This window comes from Cherax quadricarinatus, chromosome 69 (assembly GCF_038502225.1).
Source record: "Cherax quadricarinatus isolate ZL_2023a chromosome 69, ASM3850222v1, whole genome shotgun sequence".
Classification (NCBI taxonomy): Eukaryota; Metazoa; Arthropoda; class Malacostraca; order Decapoda; family Parastacidae; genus Cherax; species Cherax quadricarinatus.
In genome coordinates this window covers 17,244,941-17,266,715 of record NC_091360.1, presented here as the reverse complement: position 1 = coordinate 17,266,715, position 21,775 = coordinate 17,244,941, and the positions used below count along the sequence as shown (strand labels likewise).

At 45.5% G+C, this 21,775-nt stretch overlaps 1 protein-coding gene across 1 annotated transcript in view; it reads left to right on the top strand.

The window, feature by feature from the left end:
- Nucleotides 1-21,775, top strand: part of LOC128701890 (GDP-L-fucose synthase-like) — an 81,363-nt gene that overhangs the window by 22,389 nt on the left and 37,199 nt on the right. The window contains exons 3-4 of the mRNA XM_070099858.1: nt 9,599-9,713; nt 20,147-20,275. Of these exons, the coding sequence (XP_069955959.1) occupies nt 9,599-9,713; nt 20,147-20,275 (244 nt within the window). The remainder of the gene's footprint in view (nt 1-9,598; nt 9,714-20,146; nt 20,276-21,775) is intronic.

Below are 21,775 nucleotides of genomic sequence, written 5' to 3'. Positions count from 1 at the left end.
ACAAATTTCAGGGTTGTAATCGTTGAACGTGAGGGACCACCGAGCATGCTTTCCCGAGAGGTTCTTATTAGCGAAAAGGGCCAATAAAGGTAGATGATCCGTATAAATTTTGATAGGGTAATAGTAGATGATATCCCAAAAATGACTCAAGGCCCATACAATGGCTAAAGCTTCTAGCTCTGTCACTAAGTAATTGACTTCTGCTTTAGTAAGAACACGGCTAGCATATGCAATAGGCTGTTGCTTACCATTAGATTCCTGTGACAAAACTGCACCAATGCCAACTTTGCTGCCATCAGTCGTCAAGGTAAATGCCTTGGTGAAATCAGGGAATCTAAGGACTGGGGCTGATGTTAACTTGTTCTTGAGGGTGACAAAAACTCGTTCCTGATCACATGTCCACTCAAAAGGGGCGTCCTTCTTGAATAAGCGTGTCAGGGGTGTAGCAATTGTGGAGAAACCGGCAATGAAGGTGTGGTAGAAACCCACCGGGCCCATGAAGGACCAGACTGCATTCGCCATCATGGATCTGGGGAATTTCTGCATGGCCGAGATTTTAGACTCGTCTGTCTTTATGCCATTCTGAGTCACTATGTGATCCAGAAATTTTATTCCCTTCCTGAGGAACTGACATTTGGAGAGCTTTGCCTTAAGGTTTGCCTGAGCTAGCTTGTCCAGTACCCAATCAAGTTACTCGAGATGTGTTGGGACATCTTGCGACATGACTGAGATCATCTAGGTAGACCATGAGCGTGCCTGTTACGAACATAGTCAGTTGGTCCCTGGGTTATAGTGCTTTTCGTAACAAAAACTTAGTACGTCTAGGTACTCACTTCAGAGGAAAAGGAATTTTCTTAGTTTCTATTTAATTTATTAATAATCATAATAATCACTTAAATTCACCTTCTCATATTTTGCACTATGAGTAGAATACTTTTACCATTCCTCATTAAAACACAGTACTGGGTTTAGTATTTACAAATGGCTCTGAGTGAGTCACGAAATATTAGTACAGGCACATGCACAGGCGTTGCCTAAAAACTCTAACACATTAATAGATTTCTTATGATAGGGTTCACTTTACAATAAGTCCTCATACACTACAGAGGCTTGCTCACTTGGCTTCACTTTCTCTAAGAGCTTCTCAACCGCCTTCTCCAACCGAGATAAGTCTTAGCAGTAGGCTCCCGAAAATTCCTGGGATTTTCTAGGGAGGCGAAAGGTGGTTTAGAGGTGGATACTTCCCTCGACCCTTCCTGGTCCTAAGGAAGGTATGAACTGAACTCTGTGAGGCTTTACCAGCCCACTTTGTCTCGGTCGGAACCGGGGTTGAGCAGCTCGAAACACCTACTGGTGCTTGGCCAGGTCACCAGCAGTTGACACTAATTAAACGACCTACCTAAATACAAAGCTAAGTAATACGACCAGATAATATTATAAAGTCAAGTAAATCCATTTTAGCTACTAATGGAATTACTCCTGAATATAATATTAAATGAAATAGCAAAAATAACAAAAGTATACCATTGTGATAAGAAACAGTACTTAAAATGAACAAAAGGGTGTAACATCCCCTCCACACGACCAAATGTCGCACTGACAATAGGACAAAAATAATCCTGAATCTTTTAGATACAGAAGAACTGAAATACCAATATAGCAAGACTGATACATTTCACCGCCAATTCGTCCCAGACAATCTTCTTGTGTTCTGAAGGTATTCAAGGAGGATATTGTTGAGACGACAGACATCTGCCTCAACAGAATTGGGTTTTCTCTTGGCCTTGGGTGACACGAATGCTGTCTCTCAAGTAAAATGTAAGGACACAGCAACTGGTCTCCAAGCTTCATCCTCCATAACTAAACTGTAAACAGTACCACTCATTCACATAACTGTAGGTAAAAAAGGAAATATTAGGCGTAAGTTAGAACAGGGGCATATTGGTGCAACTGGTTTAAGGGCGGGACAAAGCATCCGCAATTACATTATGTTTGCCCTTTATATGTAGGATTTTAATAGAAAAAGGTTGAATTCTAAGGGCCCACCTCTGTATTCTGGCATTCTTAGCCTTCATGGTATTAATGAACGTCAAAGGGTTGTGATCTGAGTATACTGTAATCTGATGAGGTGACGTTCCCAAGTAAACTTCAAAATGCTCGAGAGAGATAACCAGGGCTAAAGTTTCTTTTTCTACAGTTGCATAATTCTTTTGGTGTGGCTTTAAGGTGGAGGAATAATAACATATCGGATGTAGAATATCAGAAGAGTGGGAGGACTGTAGTAGTACTGATCCAACAGCATAACTGCTTGCATCTATATGTAACAGGAAGGGAAAGTTAAAATCAGGGCTTTTCAATACTGGAGAAGAGTTCAATAATCGCTTTAACCTATTAAAAGCCATATTACATTCCTCAGACCAAGCAAATTTAATTTTAGAACTAGTTAGCGCGAAAAGGGGGGCGGCTACGTGTGAAATGTTAGGGCAGAATCTTCTATAATACCCAGCCATTCCCAAAAATCTCTGCACCCCTTTTCTGTCTCTTGGTATAGGAAAGTCTACAATGGCTCTCACTTTTGCACTGATGGGTGCCACCGTCCCCTGACCTATATTGAAGCCCAAATACTTAATCATTGCTTGTCCAAATTTGCATTTGGACAAATTGATGGTAAAATTATAAGCATCTAATTTCTTAAAAAGAGCCTCCAGACGGACTAAATGTGAACTCCACTCTTCACTAAAGACTACTAGGTCGTCGAGGTAGGCTTCAACCCCCTCAAGGTCATAAGTAAGGTCATTCATAAGTCGCTGGAACGTGGATGCTGCGTTGCACAACCCGAATGGGGTAACCAAGTAGTTGAACAAGCCTCCATGCACTGTAAATGCTGATATGTCCTGAGCTCGGTCCGTCAGGGGCACTTGATAGTAGCCTCGCAGTAAGTCCAGCCGGCTCACATACTTGGCTCCGGCAACCATATCGATTAAATCATCTACCCTAGGCAAAGGGTAACCATCAGGAACTGTGACGGAATTCACCTTTCTATAATCCGTACACATACGATAGGTTCCATCTGACTTTGGGACTAACACACAAGGTGAGGCCCATGGGCTTTTGCTTCGTTCAATTAGTCCATGGGTCAGCAAAAAGTCGATTTCCTCCTTTAGAGCTTGGTGTTTAATAGGGCTTAAGCGATAAGGGGACTGCTTGATGGGTGCAGCTCCTTGGACATCCACGTCGTGTGTCCCCAACGTGCAACGCTTAGGTATATCGCCAAACAATGATGGGTACTTCAAAATCACATTTTTCACTTCTTTGGCTCGGTCACAGGCCAGATCTTTTAAAAAATCGTCCAGGGATCGTAGAACTTGAGTGTTTCTAAGACGGACTTCTATTCCCTTGGAGCAGTCCTCCAAATCCTCTGCTTCTTGCTGGGACTCTAGAAGAATGGCAGCAGTCGGGGCTAACCCTCCATAATATTTCTTCAATTGGTTAACATGGTATGTATGGTCTGATTTCTTTTTCCCTGGGGTACGAACCAGGTAATTCACTTCACTCAGTTTTTTAATGACTTCCAAAGGTCCTTCATATCTAGGTTTCAGTGCATGTCCGGGCATGAATTTTTGAGCCAATACTTTATCTCCGATGTTGAAAGAGCGAGAGGCCGCATGTTCATCATGTCGTAGTTTCATTTTAGCCTGGGCTTTCTTCAAGTTCTCTGCAGCTAGGTTCCTCGTGAAAGTGAGGTGTTCCTGCATCAAAGCCGGGCATACCTGAACTGACGGAGTAAGTCTTCCGGTCCATACATCTTTCTGCGAGGGGTCCACGTACCGTATAACTATATATCAACTCAAAAGGGCTGTACCCTAGACTTTCCTGCTCGCTTTCCCTTACGGCCAGGAGAAGGAAAGGAATGCCCTCGTCCCAGTCTTTACTGAATTGTTCACAGTAGGAACGCATCATCACCTTCAATGTTTGATGAAACCGTTCCAATGCTCCTTGGGACTGGGGCCTATAGCTCGTAGCGAGGATAGATCTTACACCAAGGCATGACATGGCCTCCTTGAAGATTTTTGAAGTGAAGTTTGATCCTTGATCAGACTGGATCTCACGAGGCAGCCCTACCTGTGAGAAAAACTTTATTAAAGCGCGGACTATTGCGCGAGCATTTATTTTCCTCATGGGAATGGCTTCGGGGTAACGGGTGGCAGAATCCATTATAGTGAATAGGTACTGATTCCCCGCCTTGGTCCTGGGAAGTGGACCTACGCAATCGATGATTAAACGGGAAAAAGGCTCGCCATCTGAGGTGATAGGACAGAGAGGAGCTGGAGGCGGGGTATGAGCAGGTTTACCGATGGTCTGACAGACCCGGCAACTGCGAAGATGTTCCACCACGGTTTCCCGCATTCTAGGCCAAAAAAAGTATCTTGACAACTTTACCATTGTTTTCCTTACTCCTAGATGTCCTCCCATTGGACTATTATGGGCGACCTTCAATGCAAGCTCACGATAAATCCTAGGCAGGATTAATACATGCTTGGCCTTGGCAAAAGGTGCCCCTAGAGAATGTCTTCTGGTGGATTTCTTCATAAGTATACCCCTACTAGAATAAACACAGTCCTCTAGTTTCTCGGCCTCTTCTTCCGTTATCAACAGCTTTCTTACTTTCTCCAACGAGGGGTCTTCCATCTGTGCTTGGATTAGATCTTCAGGTCTAAACTTTTTAGCACCTAAAGAATCTAAAGTTGATTCTAGCCCTGCAGACACAGACGTCGCATCATTGGGCCAGTGGGTCGCACTAAACAATAGGTTCAAACCCAGATCAGCTTTGTCCTCTTCCTCCTCTGTTGATTCAGGAGTTAACCTGGTCGTTGCCATGGACCTAGTGACAACTCCCAGCGGAAATAATGATAGGTCCTTCCTATGAGCCTCAATCACGTAATCCTCTCCCGAGGTATTTTCTATCACCAGAGGTTCTTTCTTGATTCCTTCGCAGCTTAGGTCATTTCCTATCAGTAGGTCAGCAGACTTAATAGGAAATCCTTCATCTGATATACCGACAGTCGCATATCCTTTATAGCAACCCAGGTCTAGGTATATCCTATGGAGGGGAACTCTAGAAACGGCTCCTCCATAAGCCTCCAGAAGTGCATCTATCTTCGTATAAGTGCGGTCAAACAAAGAGAGGATTCCCTTTTTTAACAATGTCAAGTAACTCCCCGTATCCCTATAGGTTTTAACAGGCACCACTTGGCACTCGTCAATACCAGCTTTTCCTTTTGAAAAATATGGGCTCATTGCCTTTTCAATTTCTTGCCCCGAGATGGCCCTCGTCTCTGGTCATCTCAGTGAAGCAGTCTTCGGTCCTGCCGGCTCTAGATCCGCCTGTAAACATCCCTGCGTGTGGGCTACTGAAGACACCATCTGCACAGGAGCACCTTCTCGATACTTATATTTCCTATCCCTTTCCAGCTGATAACATTGGTTTCTCACATGACCTCTCTTTTGGCAATATGAACAGGACAAATTCTTCCTGACTTTATACACCTCCTGGTTCTGTCGTGGTTGAAACCGGTCACCATTGCATGGCTTATCCAGGGTTCGAGAGGTCACTGCTTCTGAAGGAAACTTTTGGCGAGGTTCTGTTCTTGACTTAACTGGTCGAACCTTCTGGCCCAATTTTACTGCTTCTTCTCTGGATGTTCTATCACGGATCAGCTGGCTGGAGATCTCGTAGCGATCGGCCAGTGCAGCGGTCTCCATCACATCAGGTGTTGGACTGTCGATCAGGAACTTCCGCAAATCTCCAGATATAGAATTATAGAAGTCCTCTTGTAGTATTAATTGGGTTAAGCTGCTTACGGTGTTGCTTTGTGAGGCTCTTTGCCACCTCTCGAAAGCTACCTTCTGCCTGGCGAAGTCCACCCAAGTTTGCCCTGGTAACCTTTGCAGAGTACGGAAGGCTTGCTGGTAGCTCAAAGGGAGTAGATCATAGGTCTCCAGTATGACCTTTTTGACGGAGTCATATTGTATGTACTTTTCGTAAGGCAAAGCCGCGGTACATTCTCGAGCTTTACCAGTCAGCGTCGTATGCAACAAGACAGCCCAGAAATTTTGGGGTCACTGCATAGCTCGAGCCTGATTTTCGAACGTATCGAAGTACGTGTCCAGATCAGACTCGCAAAACTTGGGCACCAAAGATGCTGCTTTATGAATGTTGAAAATATTTCTGGGGGCCTCGGGCCTCACAACTCCTTCCCTTTGCCGCTGACGTTCGTAGAGTATGGTGTCCCTCTCGAACTCTTCTGCATTCAGCCTCCTTTGGGCTTCTATTTGGGCCATTTGTAAAGTAATAAGGCGCTCCGTTCTTTCGAACTGGCTCTGTGATATGGGCCCAATCGGTAGCGGAGAAGTTGGAGGATACAAGTTTTCCCGTCTTTCCTTGGGTCGAGCACCTGCGCTGGGTGCTTCTTGTGAACCAGGGTCGGAAACTGGGCGATTAGATGCCCCAATTTCAGGCACCTCTCCCAGAGATGTCCGCTCACCAGCAGCTCCCTTTGATTCTGGCTCAGCCACATCACCAGAGGGTAGGGAAGTTGGAAGGCCACCAAGATCAAGTCCTTGTGCTCCAAGCGGTCGGTCCAAGTGTTCAAATTGAAATATTAGACTTGCCTCATCAGTATCGTCAATGTCATCCACCTCCCCTTGTTCCGGAAACAGCATGTTACTCAAAATAGATCGAGTGGTCTCGGCGGTGTAATATTTGTTATACTTCACTCCTAGGCGTACGGCAATTTGCCAGCACTTCTGAAGTTTTAAAGACTTCAGATCTTCCAAGGTTAACTCAAATATTAACTGTTGTATTTGAGCCTCCATAGTTAATTTTATGGGTACCCGAACAGCAGCTCACTTTCATGGGATTGGCACTTACTTCCTAGGGCTGATATTTCCTCCAGCCCCTTGGATCAGAGAGCGAATCCTGGACAGGCCCCCACTTTGTTACGAACATTGTCAGTTGGTTCCTGGGTTATAGTGTTTTTCGTAACAAAAACTTAGTACGTCTAGGTACTCACTTCAGAGGAAAAGGAATTTTCTTAGTTTCTATTTAATTTATTAATAATCATAATAATCACTTAAATTCACCTTCTCATATTTTGCACTATGAGTAGAATACTTTTACCATTCCTCATTAAAACACAGTACTGGGTTTAGTATTTACAAATGGCTCTGAGTCACGAGTCGCTAAGCCAAATATTAGTATTAGTACAGGCACATGCACAGGCATTGCCTAAAAACTCTAACACATTAATAGATTTCTTATGATAGGGTTCACTTTACAATAAGTCCTCATACACTACAGAGGCTTGCTCACTTGGCTTCACTTTCTCTAAGAGCTTCTCAACCGCCTTCTCCAACCGAGATAAGTCTTAGCAGTAGGCTCCCGAAAATTCCTGGGATTTTCTAGGGAGGCGAAAGGTGGTTTAGAGGTGGATACTTCCCTCGACCCTTCCTGGTCCAAAGGAAGGTATGAACTGAACTCTGTGAGGCTTTACCAGCCCACTTTGTCTCGGTCGGAACCGGGGTTGAGCAGCTCGAAACACCTACTGGTGCTTGGCCAGGTCACCAGCAGTTGACACTAATTAAACGACCTACCTAAATACAAAGCTAAGTAATACGACCAGATAATATTATAAAGTCAAGTAAATCCATTTTAGCTACTAATGGAATTACTCCTGAACATAATATTAAATGAAATAGCAAAAATAACAAAAGTATACCATTGTGATAAGAAACAGTACTTAAAATGAACAAAAGGGTGTAACAGTGCCACCTAGGAGAGTACGGAAAATTGTCATCAAACGACTGAACGTGAATGGGCTTCCTCGCAATCCGAAGGGCATCCTCCTGAACTGGTAATGGCCAGTTGGCATAGAGAAAGCTGTCAACTCTTTGCTCTGGTCATCGAGGGGGATCTGCCAAAACCCATGAAGAAGATCAAGAGTCGAAAAGACCTTATTATCACCGATGTTCTGCAGCAGGTCGTTCAGAACTCACAACTGAAATCGGTCTGGGATTGTACATGCATTCAGTTTCCTGTAATCGATAACAGGACGCCAGGTTCCGTCTTTCTTGGGAACCAGAATGAGAGGAGCATTCCACGGGGAATTGGACTCCTCAATAACTCCATCGTGGAGCATCCTTGTAATGAGTTCTTCAGCGAAGACTCTTTGAACATGCAGCAGACGATACACAGGTACATAAATGGGTTTAGTACCTTTGTCAAGCGGAATACGGTGAGAGATCAGTGGGGTCGAAGCCATCGACTCACCATCTAGCGCTACTGCAGAACGTGCACAATTGAGAACCTGGAGAAGTTCTGGGACCTCTTCAGGGTAGTCTGTCATAGCTAGATCATCATCCTGCACTGGCCGGGTGTCAGAAGAGTCAGCAGCAGACTCGCCTGGGAGAACTTCACTTACGAGGTCAGCTGGGACTTCACCCTCCACTCTCACCGGGAGAGGGAATCTGACAAGATCGATAAGTGAGGTATCCTTCCACAGGGGAAATTCTCGACTGTGCATGTTGGCAACAAGGACTTGCAACTTACCACGTTGCACTGTGTGCAAGGACGGTTCAAGGGAGAGGCCCTTGACTCGGCACATGTCGTTGTCAACCAGCACATGATCTCCTGCAAAAGCTCTACTCACGTACACCATAACAGGAGTGAGTGAGTTAGCTGACAAAGTGATGTCATACTTTGTACAAGCGGTAACTCTGCTCGTTGATGCCATGACACGAGTCAGACAGTCGCCTGCCGACAGGGAGACTGTGGCTTGACAACTGCTGTTCTCTACAACAGCGCTAGAGCTAGAGTGAAGGTTAGACTGGGCGTCCCCAGACTGGGTTTCACTGGTAACTAAGCGCTGATGACCAGGAGGTGACGAGCAACGAGTTCTCTTACGAGGTTGATCAGGACAAGAGATCGAACTCGGGGAGAATGTGCTACGGAAACCATCGGTTTCCAACGATTCCAGACACTGCAGACTCCGAGACAGAGTAGCACGTAGTGGATCCTAAGCACACGCCCCAGAAGGACACATCCACTCCATTGAAATCTGCTTTTCACTCAGTTGGATCTAAGTGGATCCTTAGGTCTGCCATGGTCTTAAACCCGATAAGTAGGTCACAAGGAAAAACAATATCATCAACAACTAAGAATTTTGTGGACAGCTTGTGACCCCGGACAGCAAATTCTAACGTCAGAGTACTACCTGAGACTCCTCTCAAGATCTGAATGACAGACGGCTCCGTCAACATGGCCGTGTGAAGGCCAATGTCACGGAAGAGAGTGGAACGAACGATATTAACCACCGAACCTGTATCGAGGAAAAACTGAACACACTTATGGTGAACAGTGGACTCAACGAGCTGTCCACACGGTAGTGTGGGAATGAAGGGGCAGGTTGTAACACTGATCCAATGCCTTCTGTTATAGCTAATTTTTCTACACCTGGCATTAAGTGTCGCGATATTCACATGGACACTGAAGCTCCAAACTTATGTGTGATTTATCTAATATTTTTTTTTTTTTTAACAGGAGTGAAGCTGAAACTCGCGCTGTTTTTGAGAAGTACCGACCAACTCACATCATTCATCTTGCTGCTCTGGTTGGAGGACTTTTCAAAAATATGAAGTACAGCTGTGACTTCCTAGTATGTTTTGATTATCCTCACATACTTACTATTATAATATTAACAATAAATTAATAATACTAGTGGATGCAACAACTATGCCATATATTTGATCTGATATTCGATTAATTTAAATAACAATTCAAAGTAATTTATTGTATTTATATTTCAATTTTCTTTTAAAATTTACCTGATTCTTTCAAAAATTAATTCGGTTTTTTGAGTTTCAATTTTGCGTAGTCGACACTCGCGATACATAGAAGATACATAAAACTGTTATATCTTGTGATTGTTTCCAACATATGACTAACACTGCAACAAAAATATTGTTAATATTAACCTGTAGATTCACAACATAGTTTTTAATCTGTAGTTCAGAACACAAGGAGGAACACTGCAGCAGGCCTACTGCCACATATTAGGCAGGTTCTTCTCAAACCCAAACCAACTAACAAAATTATTTGCCCAACCCATTTTCAATACTTGTGTTAAAATTATTTGTTGTCTTAGTTACATAATGACCTGTTGTCTTAGTTACATAATGACCTGTTGTCTTAGTTACATAATGACCTGTTGTCTTAGTTACATAATGACCTGTTGTCTTAGTTACATTATTATAATCAAAAAGAAGCGCTAAGCCACAAGGACTATACAGCTGTCTTAGTTACATGATGACCTGTTGTCTTAGTTACATGAAGACCTGTTCACTGCAGTTCTCAGTCATCACTGTTATCTTCCTCTGCTCGGTAAGCGCTCACAAAAAAATAGAGAACACATCCTAAAAAAAATGCCCGAAATGCCTAGTCATGCTAGGTGTTCTAGTGGTACACTCTGTAATCACAATTTTACTACATGTAAACCAAACAATAACCAAATTTCTGTAAACTCAGCATTGTAATCCTTATAGAGAATAAACTTTGAATTTGAATTTGAATAAAATATTATAGTTTGCCACTTTATAGAAAACGGGGCAGCCAGTAGTGTGGTGGTGATGGTGGTGGTGGTGATGGTGGTGGCGATGGTAGTGGTGGTGGTGGTGATGATGGTGGTGGTGATGGTGGTGGTAGTGATGGTGGTGAAGGTGATGATGGTGGTGATGGTAGTGGTGGTGATGGTGATGATGGTGGTGATGGTGGCGATGATGGTGGTAGTGATGGTGAAGGTGATGATGGTGGTGATGGTGATAGTGGTGGTGGTGGTGGTGATGGTGGTGATGGTGGTGATGATAGTATGGTGATGGTGGTTATTACAACCCAGGATTCCAAATGGCCTGTTATCCCGGGTGTAATGGGAGCAAAATAAACACAGCAGAAAAAGTTTAGACTTATATTATCCTTCACCAATTTAGAACAGCAATATGTACACTATGTACAGTGATAAGTATAGTGCACTCCACGGTAAGCAAGGCAGAAATAGAAGCCACAAGATAGCAGACCGTGCTTCAACCAGCTCTAGAATGGGAATGACAAGGGCAGACAGGAGAGCGGTATCCACATAACCTCTGCGATTGCCAAAACCATCTTCTTATTGGCTAGAACCTGGTCACTAGTTGAACGACGGGGCCCCATCATCAACTCTTAGCAACCTGGTTCGCTGGTTGGGGGAGATAGTCTGTAAATGAGGGTGTGTACATGCGCCGAATAAAGGTTACGTACTCTTTGCATGCCACAGTGGTGGTGATGGTGGTGGTGATGGTGGTGGTGATGGTGGTTGTAGTGATGGTGGTGAAGGTGATGATGGTGGTGATGGTAGTGGTGGTGGTGATGGTGGTGGTGGTGGTGATGGTGGTGGTGATGATGGTGGTGGTGATGGTGATGGTAGTGATGGTGGTGAAGGTGATGATGGTGGTGATGGTAGTGGTGGTGATGGTGATGGTGGTGGGGGTGGTGATGGTGGTGGTGATGGTGGTGGTGATGGTGGTGGTGATGGTGGTGGTGATGGTGATGATGGTGGTGGTGATGGTGGTGGTAGTGATGGTGGTGAAGGTGATGATGGTGGTGATGGTAGTGGTGGTGATGGTGATGGTGGTGATGGTGGTGGTGATGGTGTGTAGTGATGGTGGTGAAGGTGATGATGGTGGTGATGGTAGTGGTGGTGATGGTGATGGTGGTGGTGATGGTGGTGGTGATGATGGTGGTGGTGATGGTGGTGGTAGTGATGGTGGTGAAGGTGATGATGGTGGTGATGGTGGTGGTGGTGATGGTGATGGTGGTGGTGGTGGTGATGGTGGTGGTGATGGTGGTGGTGATGGTGGTGGTGATGGTGGTGGTGATGGTGGTGGTGATGGTGGTGGTGATGATGGTGGTGGTGATGGTGGTGGTGGTGATGGTGGTGGTGGTGATGATGGTGGTGATGGTGGTGGTGGTGATGGTGATGGTGGTGGTGATGGTGATGGTGATGGTGGTGGTGATGATGGTGGTGGTGATGGTGGTGGTAGTGATGGTGGTGAAGGTGATGATGGTGGTGATGGTAGTGATGGTGATGGTGGTGGTCGTGGTGATGGTGGTGGTGATTGTGGTGGTGATGGTGGTAGTGGTGATGGTGGTGATGATGGTGGTGGTGATGGTGGTGGTGGTGGGGATGGTAGTGGTGATGGTGGTGATGGTGGTGATGGTGGTGATGGTGATGGTGGTGGTGGTGATGGTGGTGGTGATGGTGGTGGTGATGGTGGTGATGATGGTGGTGATGATGGTGGTGATGGTGGTGATGGTGGTGGTGGTGATGGTGGTGGTGATAGTGGTGGTGGTGATGGTGGTGATGGTGGTGATGGTGGTGGTGATGGTGGTGGTGATGGTGGTGATGGTGGTGGTGATGATGGTGGTGATGATGGTGGTGATGATGGTGGTGATGGTGGTGGTGATGGTGGTGGTGATGATGGTGGTGATGGTGGTGGTGATGGTGGTGGTGATGGTGGTGGTGATAGTAGTGGTGATGATGGTGGTGATGATGGTGGTGATGATGGTGGTGATGGTGGTGGTGGTGATGGTGGTGGTGATGGTGGTGATGGTGGTGGTGGTGATGGTGGTGATGGTGGTGATGGTGGTGGTGGTGATGGTGGTGGTGATGGTGGTGGTGATGGTGGTGGCGGCGATGATGGTGGTAGTGATGGTGGTGGTGATGGTGGTGGTGATGGTGGTGGTGATGGTGGTGGTGATGGTGGTGGTGATGGTGGTGGTGATGGTGGTGGTGATGGTGGTGGTGATGGTGGTGGTGATGGTGGTGGTGATGGAGGTGGTGATTGTGTTGGTGATAGTGGTGGTGATGGTGGTGGTGATGGTGGTGGTTATGGTGGTGGTGATGATGGTGGTGATGGAGGTGGTGATGGTGGTGGTGGTGATGGTGGTGATGGTGGTGGTGATAGTGGTGGTGGCGATGATGGTGGTAGTGATGGTGGTGAAGGTGATGATGGTGGTGATCGTGGTGGTGATGGTGGTGGTGATGATGGAGGTGATGGTGGTGGTGATGGTGGTGGTGATGGTGGTGGAGATGATGTTTGTGATGGTGGTGGTGATGGTGATGGTGATGGTGGTGGTGATGGTGGTGGTGATGGTGGTGGTGGTGATGGTGGTGATGGTGGTGGTGGCGATGATGGTGGTAGTGATGGTGATGAAGGTGATGATGGTGGTGATTGTGGTGGTGATGGTGGTGGTGATGGTGGTGGTGATGATGGTGGTGATGGTGGTGGTGATGGTGGTGGTGATGGTGGTGGTGATGATGGTGGTGATGGTGGTGGCGATGGTGGTGGTGGCGATGATAGTGGTAGTGATGGTGGTGTAGGTGATGATGGTGGTATTGATGGCGGTGGTGATGGTGGTGGTGATGATGGTGGTGATGGTGGTGGTGATGGTGGTGGTGGTGATGATGGTGGTGATGGTGGTGGTGATGGTGGTGGTGATGGTGGTGGTGATGGTGGTGGTGATGGTGGTGATGATGGTGGTGATGGTGCTATTGATGGTGGTGGTGATTGTGGTGGTGATGATGGTGGTGGTGATGGTGGTGAAGATGGTGGTGATGGTGGTGGTGATGGTGGTGGTGATGGTGGTGATGGTGGTGGTGATGGTGGTGATGATGGTGGTGGTGACGGTGGTGAAGATGGTGGTGATGGTGGTGGTGACGGTGGTGGTGATGGTGGTGGTGATGGTGGTGGTGATGGTGGTGGTGATGGTGGTGGTGATGGTGGTGATGGTGGTGGTGATGATGGCGGTGGTGATAGTGGTGGTGATGGTGGTGGTGATGGTGGTGGTGATGGTGGTGGTGATAGTGGTGGTGATGATGGTGGTGGTGATGGCGGTGAAGATGGTGGTGATGGTGGTGGTGGCGATGATGGTGGTAGTGATGGTGGTGAAGGTGATGATGGTGGTGATGGTAGTGGTGGTGATGATTGTGGTGATGGTAGTGGTGATGGTGGTGATGATGGTAGTGATGATGGCGGTGAAGATGGTGGTGATGGTGGTGGCGATTGTGCTGAAGATGGTGGTGATGTTGTGGTGATGATGGTGGTGGCGATGGTGGTGAAGATGTTGGTGATGGTGGTGGTGGTGATGGTAGTGGTGATGGTGGTGGTGATGGACGTGACAGTAGTGGTGGTGGTGATGGTAGCGGTAATAGTTGTGGTGATGGTGGTGGTGGTGATGATGGTGGTGATGATGGTGGTAGTGATGATGGTGGTGGCGATGGCGGTGAGGATGGTGGTGGTGATGGTGGTCGTGAACGTGATGATGGTCGTGATAGTGGTGGTGATGATGGTGATGATTGTGGTGGTGATGACGGTAATGGTGGCAGTGATATTAGTGGTTGTGATGGTGGTGATGATAGAGGTGGTGATGATGGTGATGATGGTGGTGATAGTGGTGGTGATGGTGGTGGTGATGGTGATGATGGTGGTGGTGATGACGGTAATGGTGGCGGTGATAGTAGTAGTTGTGATGGTGGTGGTAATAGTGGTGGTGATGATAGTGATGATGGTGGTGGTGATAGTAGTGGTGGTGATGGTGATAATGATGGTGATGGTGGTGGTGATGATGGTGGTGGTGGTGATGGTGGTTTTGGTGATGATGGTGATGGTGGTGGTGATGATGATGGTGGTGGTGATGGTGGTGGTGATGGTGGTGGTGATGGTGGTGGTGGTGGTGATGGTGGTGATGATGGTGGTGGTGATGGTGGTGGTGGTGATGATGGTGGTGGTGATGGTGGTGGTAATGATGATGGTCTTGGTGGTGGTGGCGATGGGGTGGTGTTGGTGATTACTATTTTTATAATTAAAGAAAGCGCTAAACCGACAAGGGCCATACAGCATTGCGGGGCAGAAAATAGAACCAGGACTATAAACAGCTTGGTGGAGAGAGGATCAGAGGTGAGGGCAGAAAAGGGCTGGAAGGGACAATAATGGCTGTGTCAAAGTTCGTATAGTAAAGCAGTTACTGACAAAAAGTCATAAAGTGATTGTAAGTTACAGGCAGGACCGTCTGCAAGAAGATAAGATAAGAGCAATAGGGCGGCGGCAGCGGTGTTGGAGTTAAATACTGTGAGCTCGCTGGTAAACTGGACAATCTACAAGAAAGTGAAAAATGGAAACAGGGATCCGACAAACCTCACAGAGAGGAATAAGATGTCGTTGCATGAGATACCCATGGGTAAGGCGAGTATGGCCAATGCGTTAATGGAAGAGCATAGTTTCCCGAGTATGGCAACAGTGGTAAGAAGATGACCACTAACCTAAAAGAGGTTTAATATAGTGCAATTTGTTGTGGTGTATGTCCGACCACCGTTGTTGCCAATGGCTAAGAAGACGGGCAGAGATGACTGTAAATTTGTTTTTTGCTAGCCTCACAGTGTATGGAGAAATTTTCTCCAGGAGAGGGGGTATCAACCTCTTTCAGCCCCTTTAAGCCTCTGAGGGACTCAGCCCTCCAGAGGGACTGATAGCATCTAGCTTCCTGATCAACACTTTAATAATTACCACATGTTTGTACTCAGCAACACCTTGGTCACACAACTTCCTTGCAAACAACCACTGTTGCAATGAGTGTGGATTAATAAGAGAAAATCTATCTCTTACCTTAGCAGGACAATTAAGGAAAATCTTGCACCCACTTTATTACCATGTTAAAGCTAGTATGAATTGTTATCTATGCCCAGACAGCAATAATCAAGTATTCTGCACTGCTTCATGGTGGAAGTTTGTCAAGCAAAGGAAATATGCTTGATCGACACTTCTTTTGTGTCGGAGGGCACACCAGGGCGACAGAGATGCTGCGCTGCAGATTCCTTTTAGACTTAGTCGAGACAACTCATGCATCATGCTGTAATAACAAAGACGCTAGTGATCACACATTTTGTTAATAAAAGTCTCAACAGACACAGCAGAACAATTACAGAGAAGTATGATTAGCTTCCTACAATGATATCACTTTGAAAAGGACAAATCTTGTGGACCATAGTGCGAGTGTAGCGTATTCCCAGACTGAGTGGAAGACACAGACATCAAAGGACACTTCAGCTTCTATCAAGTCACCAATATCTGTTGAAGGTGCATACAACACCATAGCTCACGCTACAAGAATTTTGAAGAATTGTGAATTTACTTGTCATGCAGGAGACTGCACAGTTCTTGTGTCACATGGGGTTCAAAATCACCCTATAGTTGGCAGTAAGGTGTGGGCTTTTGAGCCCAACACAAGTGAATATAAGGCCCTCATCAGTATTCAGTTATTCAGTGAAATACTGACACAACACCCCCTAGGGGTAATTATGCTTACAACCAATTTCACATTAACAGCCCAGGTGCGGTTGCATCGACGGCTCCAAAAACGTTCTGGAGGTGGCTGCGGGATGTGAAGCCATCATCAGTCCATGTATTTATAGCTTTGCTTGTTTGTATGCATTCCTCCAAATGGCGCAACCATAGTTGAATACAAAGGACTAATGGATGAGGGGAATCAAATTGTTTAATGGGTTGTAAAGCACTGAGGGAATCTGAAATGATCACAAACGTCGAAGGAGACATAGTGTATGTGTAATACAGAGAAGTGCTATGAGGATGGCATGCAACTCGGTAGTAAAAATACTAGCCGAGTCTAACAGATGACCTCGGACAACATCGTCGGGGAACACTGCCGCAAATCCAACACTGTCAGAAGATTTAGAACCATCTGTATAAACAGCAATGGCATGAGCATGCGACTGGAAGTGATCAAGAAAAAGAGAGCAAGAAGCAGTCATAGGTAGGAGAGCTTTGGTGCACTGCAGTAGGAGAGAACAGACACGAATTATTGGAACCCTCCAAGGGGGAAGGGATAAGGCAGACGCTAAATGAACATGCAAGGGAGGCAACTGGAGAGAAGACCGGAGTGAGTGAAGATGAACAGAAAGCGGTCGGACTAAGCAGGGGTGTCGAATAAATAATGAACTTCTACTAACGTCTGAGACCAACCTATACGTAAACGGGGCACAAAGGTCATGAGAATGGACAAAGTAACGAAAGCAATGAGCATCACGATGATCAGCTAAGGAAGGAACATTCACATCAGCATAGAGGCTTTCAACAGAGAATGAACGAAAGGCACCAAGGCATAAATGTAGATCCTGTTGATGAAGGAGAGCTAACTTAGAAAGAATTGTAGGAGAAGCTGCAGAATAGACTTGGTTGCCATAATCCAGCTTGGACAAGACTAGGGTGGAATGCAAATGGAGGAGAATCAGGCGATCTGCTCACCATGAACGATGTGCAAGAATTTTAAGGAGATTCAGCCGACCATGGCAAGCTGCCTTCAGAGAGGAAATGTGAAATTTCCATGTCAACCAGCGATCGATGAGAAGGCCAAGAAACTTGACAATAGCACATTCTGGAATAAGTGAGCCGTGTAAATACAAAGGAATAAACCATACCACGGGCAGGATTTGAACCCGCGGTCATTACGATTTCTTGAGTCATGTTTACAAAGGAATATCTGGGACAAGAGGACGTCTAGTGAAGGTAACGAAATGGGTTTCCGTACTAGAAAATTTAAATCCATGAGAAGTGGCCCAATGGGAAACCCGGTCAATCACATCCTGAAGGGAGGCCGCTACCAGGCGACAGTCAGCGCCTGTTTAAGCTACAGTGAAGTCATCCACATAAAGTGACGACCAAATATGCGATCGAAGATCGGAAGGTAGGTCATTTACAGCCAGGAGAAAAAGGGTAGTGCTAAGGACAAAACCTTGTGGGACACCCTCTACCTGAATAAAATCTGAGGAAATCGTGGCGCCAACAAAAATGTCTGTCAGGTAAGAAAGCAGTAAGGAAAGTTGTTAGATTACCGTGGAGGCCTAAGGAGTGGGCTTGGGCTAAAATGTTAAACCTCCAAGTGGTGTCATATGCCTTCTCAAGATCAAAATAGACTGCTAGGATGGAGTGTTTGTTAGCAAAGGCATTTTGCACAAACGTATCTAAGTGGAGCAGCCCTATCGAAAGCCATATTGGAAAGGAGAAAGACTATCGTGAGTCTCCAAATACCATATCAGAAGTCTATTCACTAAGCGTTCCATCACCTTGCAGACTACACTGGTCAAAGCAATGGGACGATAGTGAAAGGTATCAATCCGTGAGGTGCCTGGTTTGCAAAACGGTAGTACAATGGCAAATTTCCATTGTTGAGGGATAACCTCTCGTATCCAAATAAGATTGAAAAAACACAAAAGGACTGTAAAGGCTGTAGAATGCAGATGTTGTAACATACTGATATGAATATCATCAGGTCCAGCTGCCGACGATTGGCAAGCGGAAAACATGGACTCCAGCTCTAGGAGAGTGAAAGGTACGTTATATGGCACCATTCCATTAGAAGAGAAATCCAAGAGCAATTGCTCCTTGGTAAACTTAAAAGCGAGAAATGAGGGACAGAGGTGAAGCCCTTGGGAGACATGGAGTATGTATGCCATTATGAGTATGAGTATGCGTATGCCATTATGTATTCCCGCTCGCCCACATAGCCGTTAGATTGTTTCTATGGCTTGGGGGTATGGTAAGAGGGGTATTTCAAACACCGTGGGAAAACAGCTTAGCGTCCACTTCACATAGTCTTGGAGCAGAACCCCTGGAGACCATACGCGTAGGCAGGCAGGCAGACTCCTTTAATAAAGCAGAGTTACCTCCAGACGAAGTATTAATTGCCACATATATTACTCAACGAATCCATCATCAAATCCCATCGACAAATGTGGTGTCAGCTACTCATCATGCCCCTGCTGTTCATTTGCACCGTTTGCCAAGCCTCTTGCTTTCATATGGAGTGATTTCAGTGTGCAGGTTCGGAGTCTATCCCTCTAGAATTTTCCAGGTATTGCCAACGTTCCAAGGAGACCAGCTAGAGGGACTTCAAGTTTTCCTAGTAATTCAAGTGCTTGACTGTTTGTTCTCTAGCTCTCTAATTTTGAAGAAGGCTGTTTGTGTTCTATAGTTTTTAAGCCTAGAAAGGACAAGTGACTTGTAGAGTATCTTTGACTGGCTTTGTATTTCTAGTTTTGAACGTTTCAGTTATCCAGTTTATAATTTTCATAGCAGCTGAGATAATATTTTTATGATTGAATTTTAATATTAGTTCCTCTCACATTAAACTTTCACTTTGAGTAATTCGCGTTTTTGTTGTACTCCGATCTACTCTTTATTTCTTCAACATTTTTCCATAATATAGTAACCTGAAGTTTGTCCTCATTCAACATTACATTGTTGACCAGTAGCCTACCAGAAGACCTGGTTTATGTTGAAGGTTCAATGTGTCCTCCCCACTGGATGAAACTTAAATGAAAATTCCGCAAACGATGATACGGTGTTATGATGAACGTCCCAGTATTTGCAGCGGATAATAAGAGAGAGAAGTGGGGCGAGTACTGTGCCTTGGCGAACAGAACTTTTCACTGTGGCAGCCCCCAATATCACTATTTGCTCTTACTATGTTGGTTAGGAAGTTAAATATTTATCTACCTACTTTTTTCTATTATGCCTTTTACAGGCATTTTCTCCATTATTACACCGTGTCAGAGGATTTTACAAGGTCAGTGAACACAACAACTCCATTTTGTTTATCTGTCAGGGTATCCAAGCTCATTCCATAATGATCCAGTCACTCCAAGAACCAGGTGTGACCTGCTCAGATTTCTGTTGTCCTGGTTTATACAATTGTTTTGGTTTCTTATGAGTGGAAATAATATTCTTTATCGCTATTTAATTTCTTCTTCCACACATATGCTAGTTCATTGATGATATTTAGAATGTTTCGACTTTGCAGAGACTTACAACATACATTGAAACATTTTGTCTCGACCAGTAATAGTAGTCGATCCTGCGTTATTCAACCTTCAATGGCACGACGCCAGGGTCTTCAACTTTTAGTGTATTGAAAATATATTTATATCACATTTTGCTCTGTAAGAAAAAGCTCTGAGATGAGTACTAAAATAAACGTTGTTTACAGCGCCTCAATCTGCTGATGAATGGCAATGTGCTGGAGATGAGCAGACTGTATAACGTGAAGAAAGTAGTGTCTTGCCTGTCTACCTGCATCTTCCCTGACAAAACTACATTCCCCCTTGATGAAACAATGGTAAGTTCAACACTTTTAGCGGGATTAATTTTATCCACTCTGGTTGTTTTATTTACAAAATGAAATGTACACACACATACACCTGGACCACCTGGAACGGAACAAGAGTATAAATGCCAACCAGCACGGATTCACGGAAGGCAAATCCTGTGTCACAAACCTTCTGGAGTTTTATGATAAAATAACAGAAGTAAGACACGAGAGAGGGGAGGGTGGAGGGTTGGATTGCATCTTCTTGGACTGCAAGAAGGCCTTTGACACAGTTCCTCACAAGAGATTAGTGCAGAAGCTAGAGTATCAGGCGCATATAACAGGAAGGGCACTGCAATGGATCAGAGAATACCTGACAGGGAGGCAACAACGAGTCATGGTACGTAATGATGTATCACAGTGGGCACCTGTGACGAGCGGGGTCCCACAGGGGTCGGTCCTAGGACCAGTGCTATTTTTGGTATATGTGAACGACATGACGGAAGGGTTAGACTCAGAAGTGTCCCTGTTTGCAGATGATGTGAAGTTAATGAGGAGAATTAAATCTGATGAGGACCAGGCAGGACTTCAAAGACCTGGACAGACTGGACACCTGGTCCAGCAAATGGCTTCTCGAATTTAATCCTGCCAAATGCAAAGTCATGAAGATAGGGGAAGGGCACAGAAGACCACAGACAGAGTATAGGCTAGGTGGCCAAAGACTGCAAACCTCACTCAAGGAGAAAGATCTTGGGGTGAGTATAACACCGAGCATGCCTCCGGAAGCACACATCAATCAGATAACTGCTGCAGCATTTGGGCGCCTGGCAAACCTGAGAACAGCATTCCGATACCTTAGTAAGGAATCATTCAAGACACTGTACACCGTGTATGTCAGGCCCATACTGGAGTATGCAGCACCTGTTTGGAACCCGCACTTGATAAAGCACGTCAAGAAACTAGAGAAAGTACAAAGGTTTGCGACAAGGTTAATTCCAGAGCTAAGGGGAATGTCCTATGAAGAAAGAATAAGGGAAATAGGCCTGACGACACTGGAGGACAGGAGGGTCAGGGGAGACATGATAACGACATATAAAATACTGCGTGGAATAGACAAGGTGGACAAAGACAGGATGTTCCAGGGAGGGGACACAGAAACAAGAGGCCACAATTGGAAGTTGAAGACACAAATGAGTCAGAGAGATAGTAGGAAGTATTTCTTCAGTCATAGAGTTGTAAGGCAGTGGAATAGCCTAGAAAATGACGTAGTGGAGGCAGGAACCATACACAGTTTTAAGACGAGGTTTGATAAAGCTCATGGAGCGGGGAGAGAGAGGGCCCAGTAGCAACCGGTGAAGAGGCGGGGCCAGGAGCTAAGACTCGACCCCTGCAACCACAAATAGGTGAGTACAAATAGGTGAGTACATTCATACATACATACATATATATAATTAACAAACCTGCGGCTAGTCAGGATTCGATCCTGTGTCACAATGCAAAGCCCTGTGAGAGCAGGACAAAGTACGCATT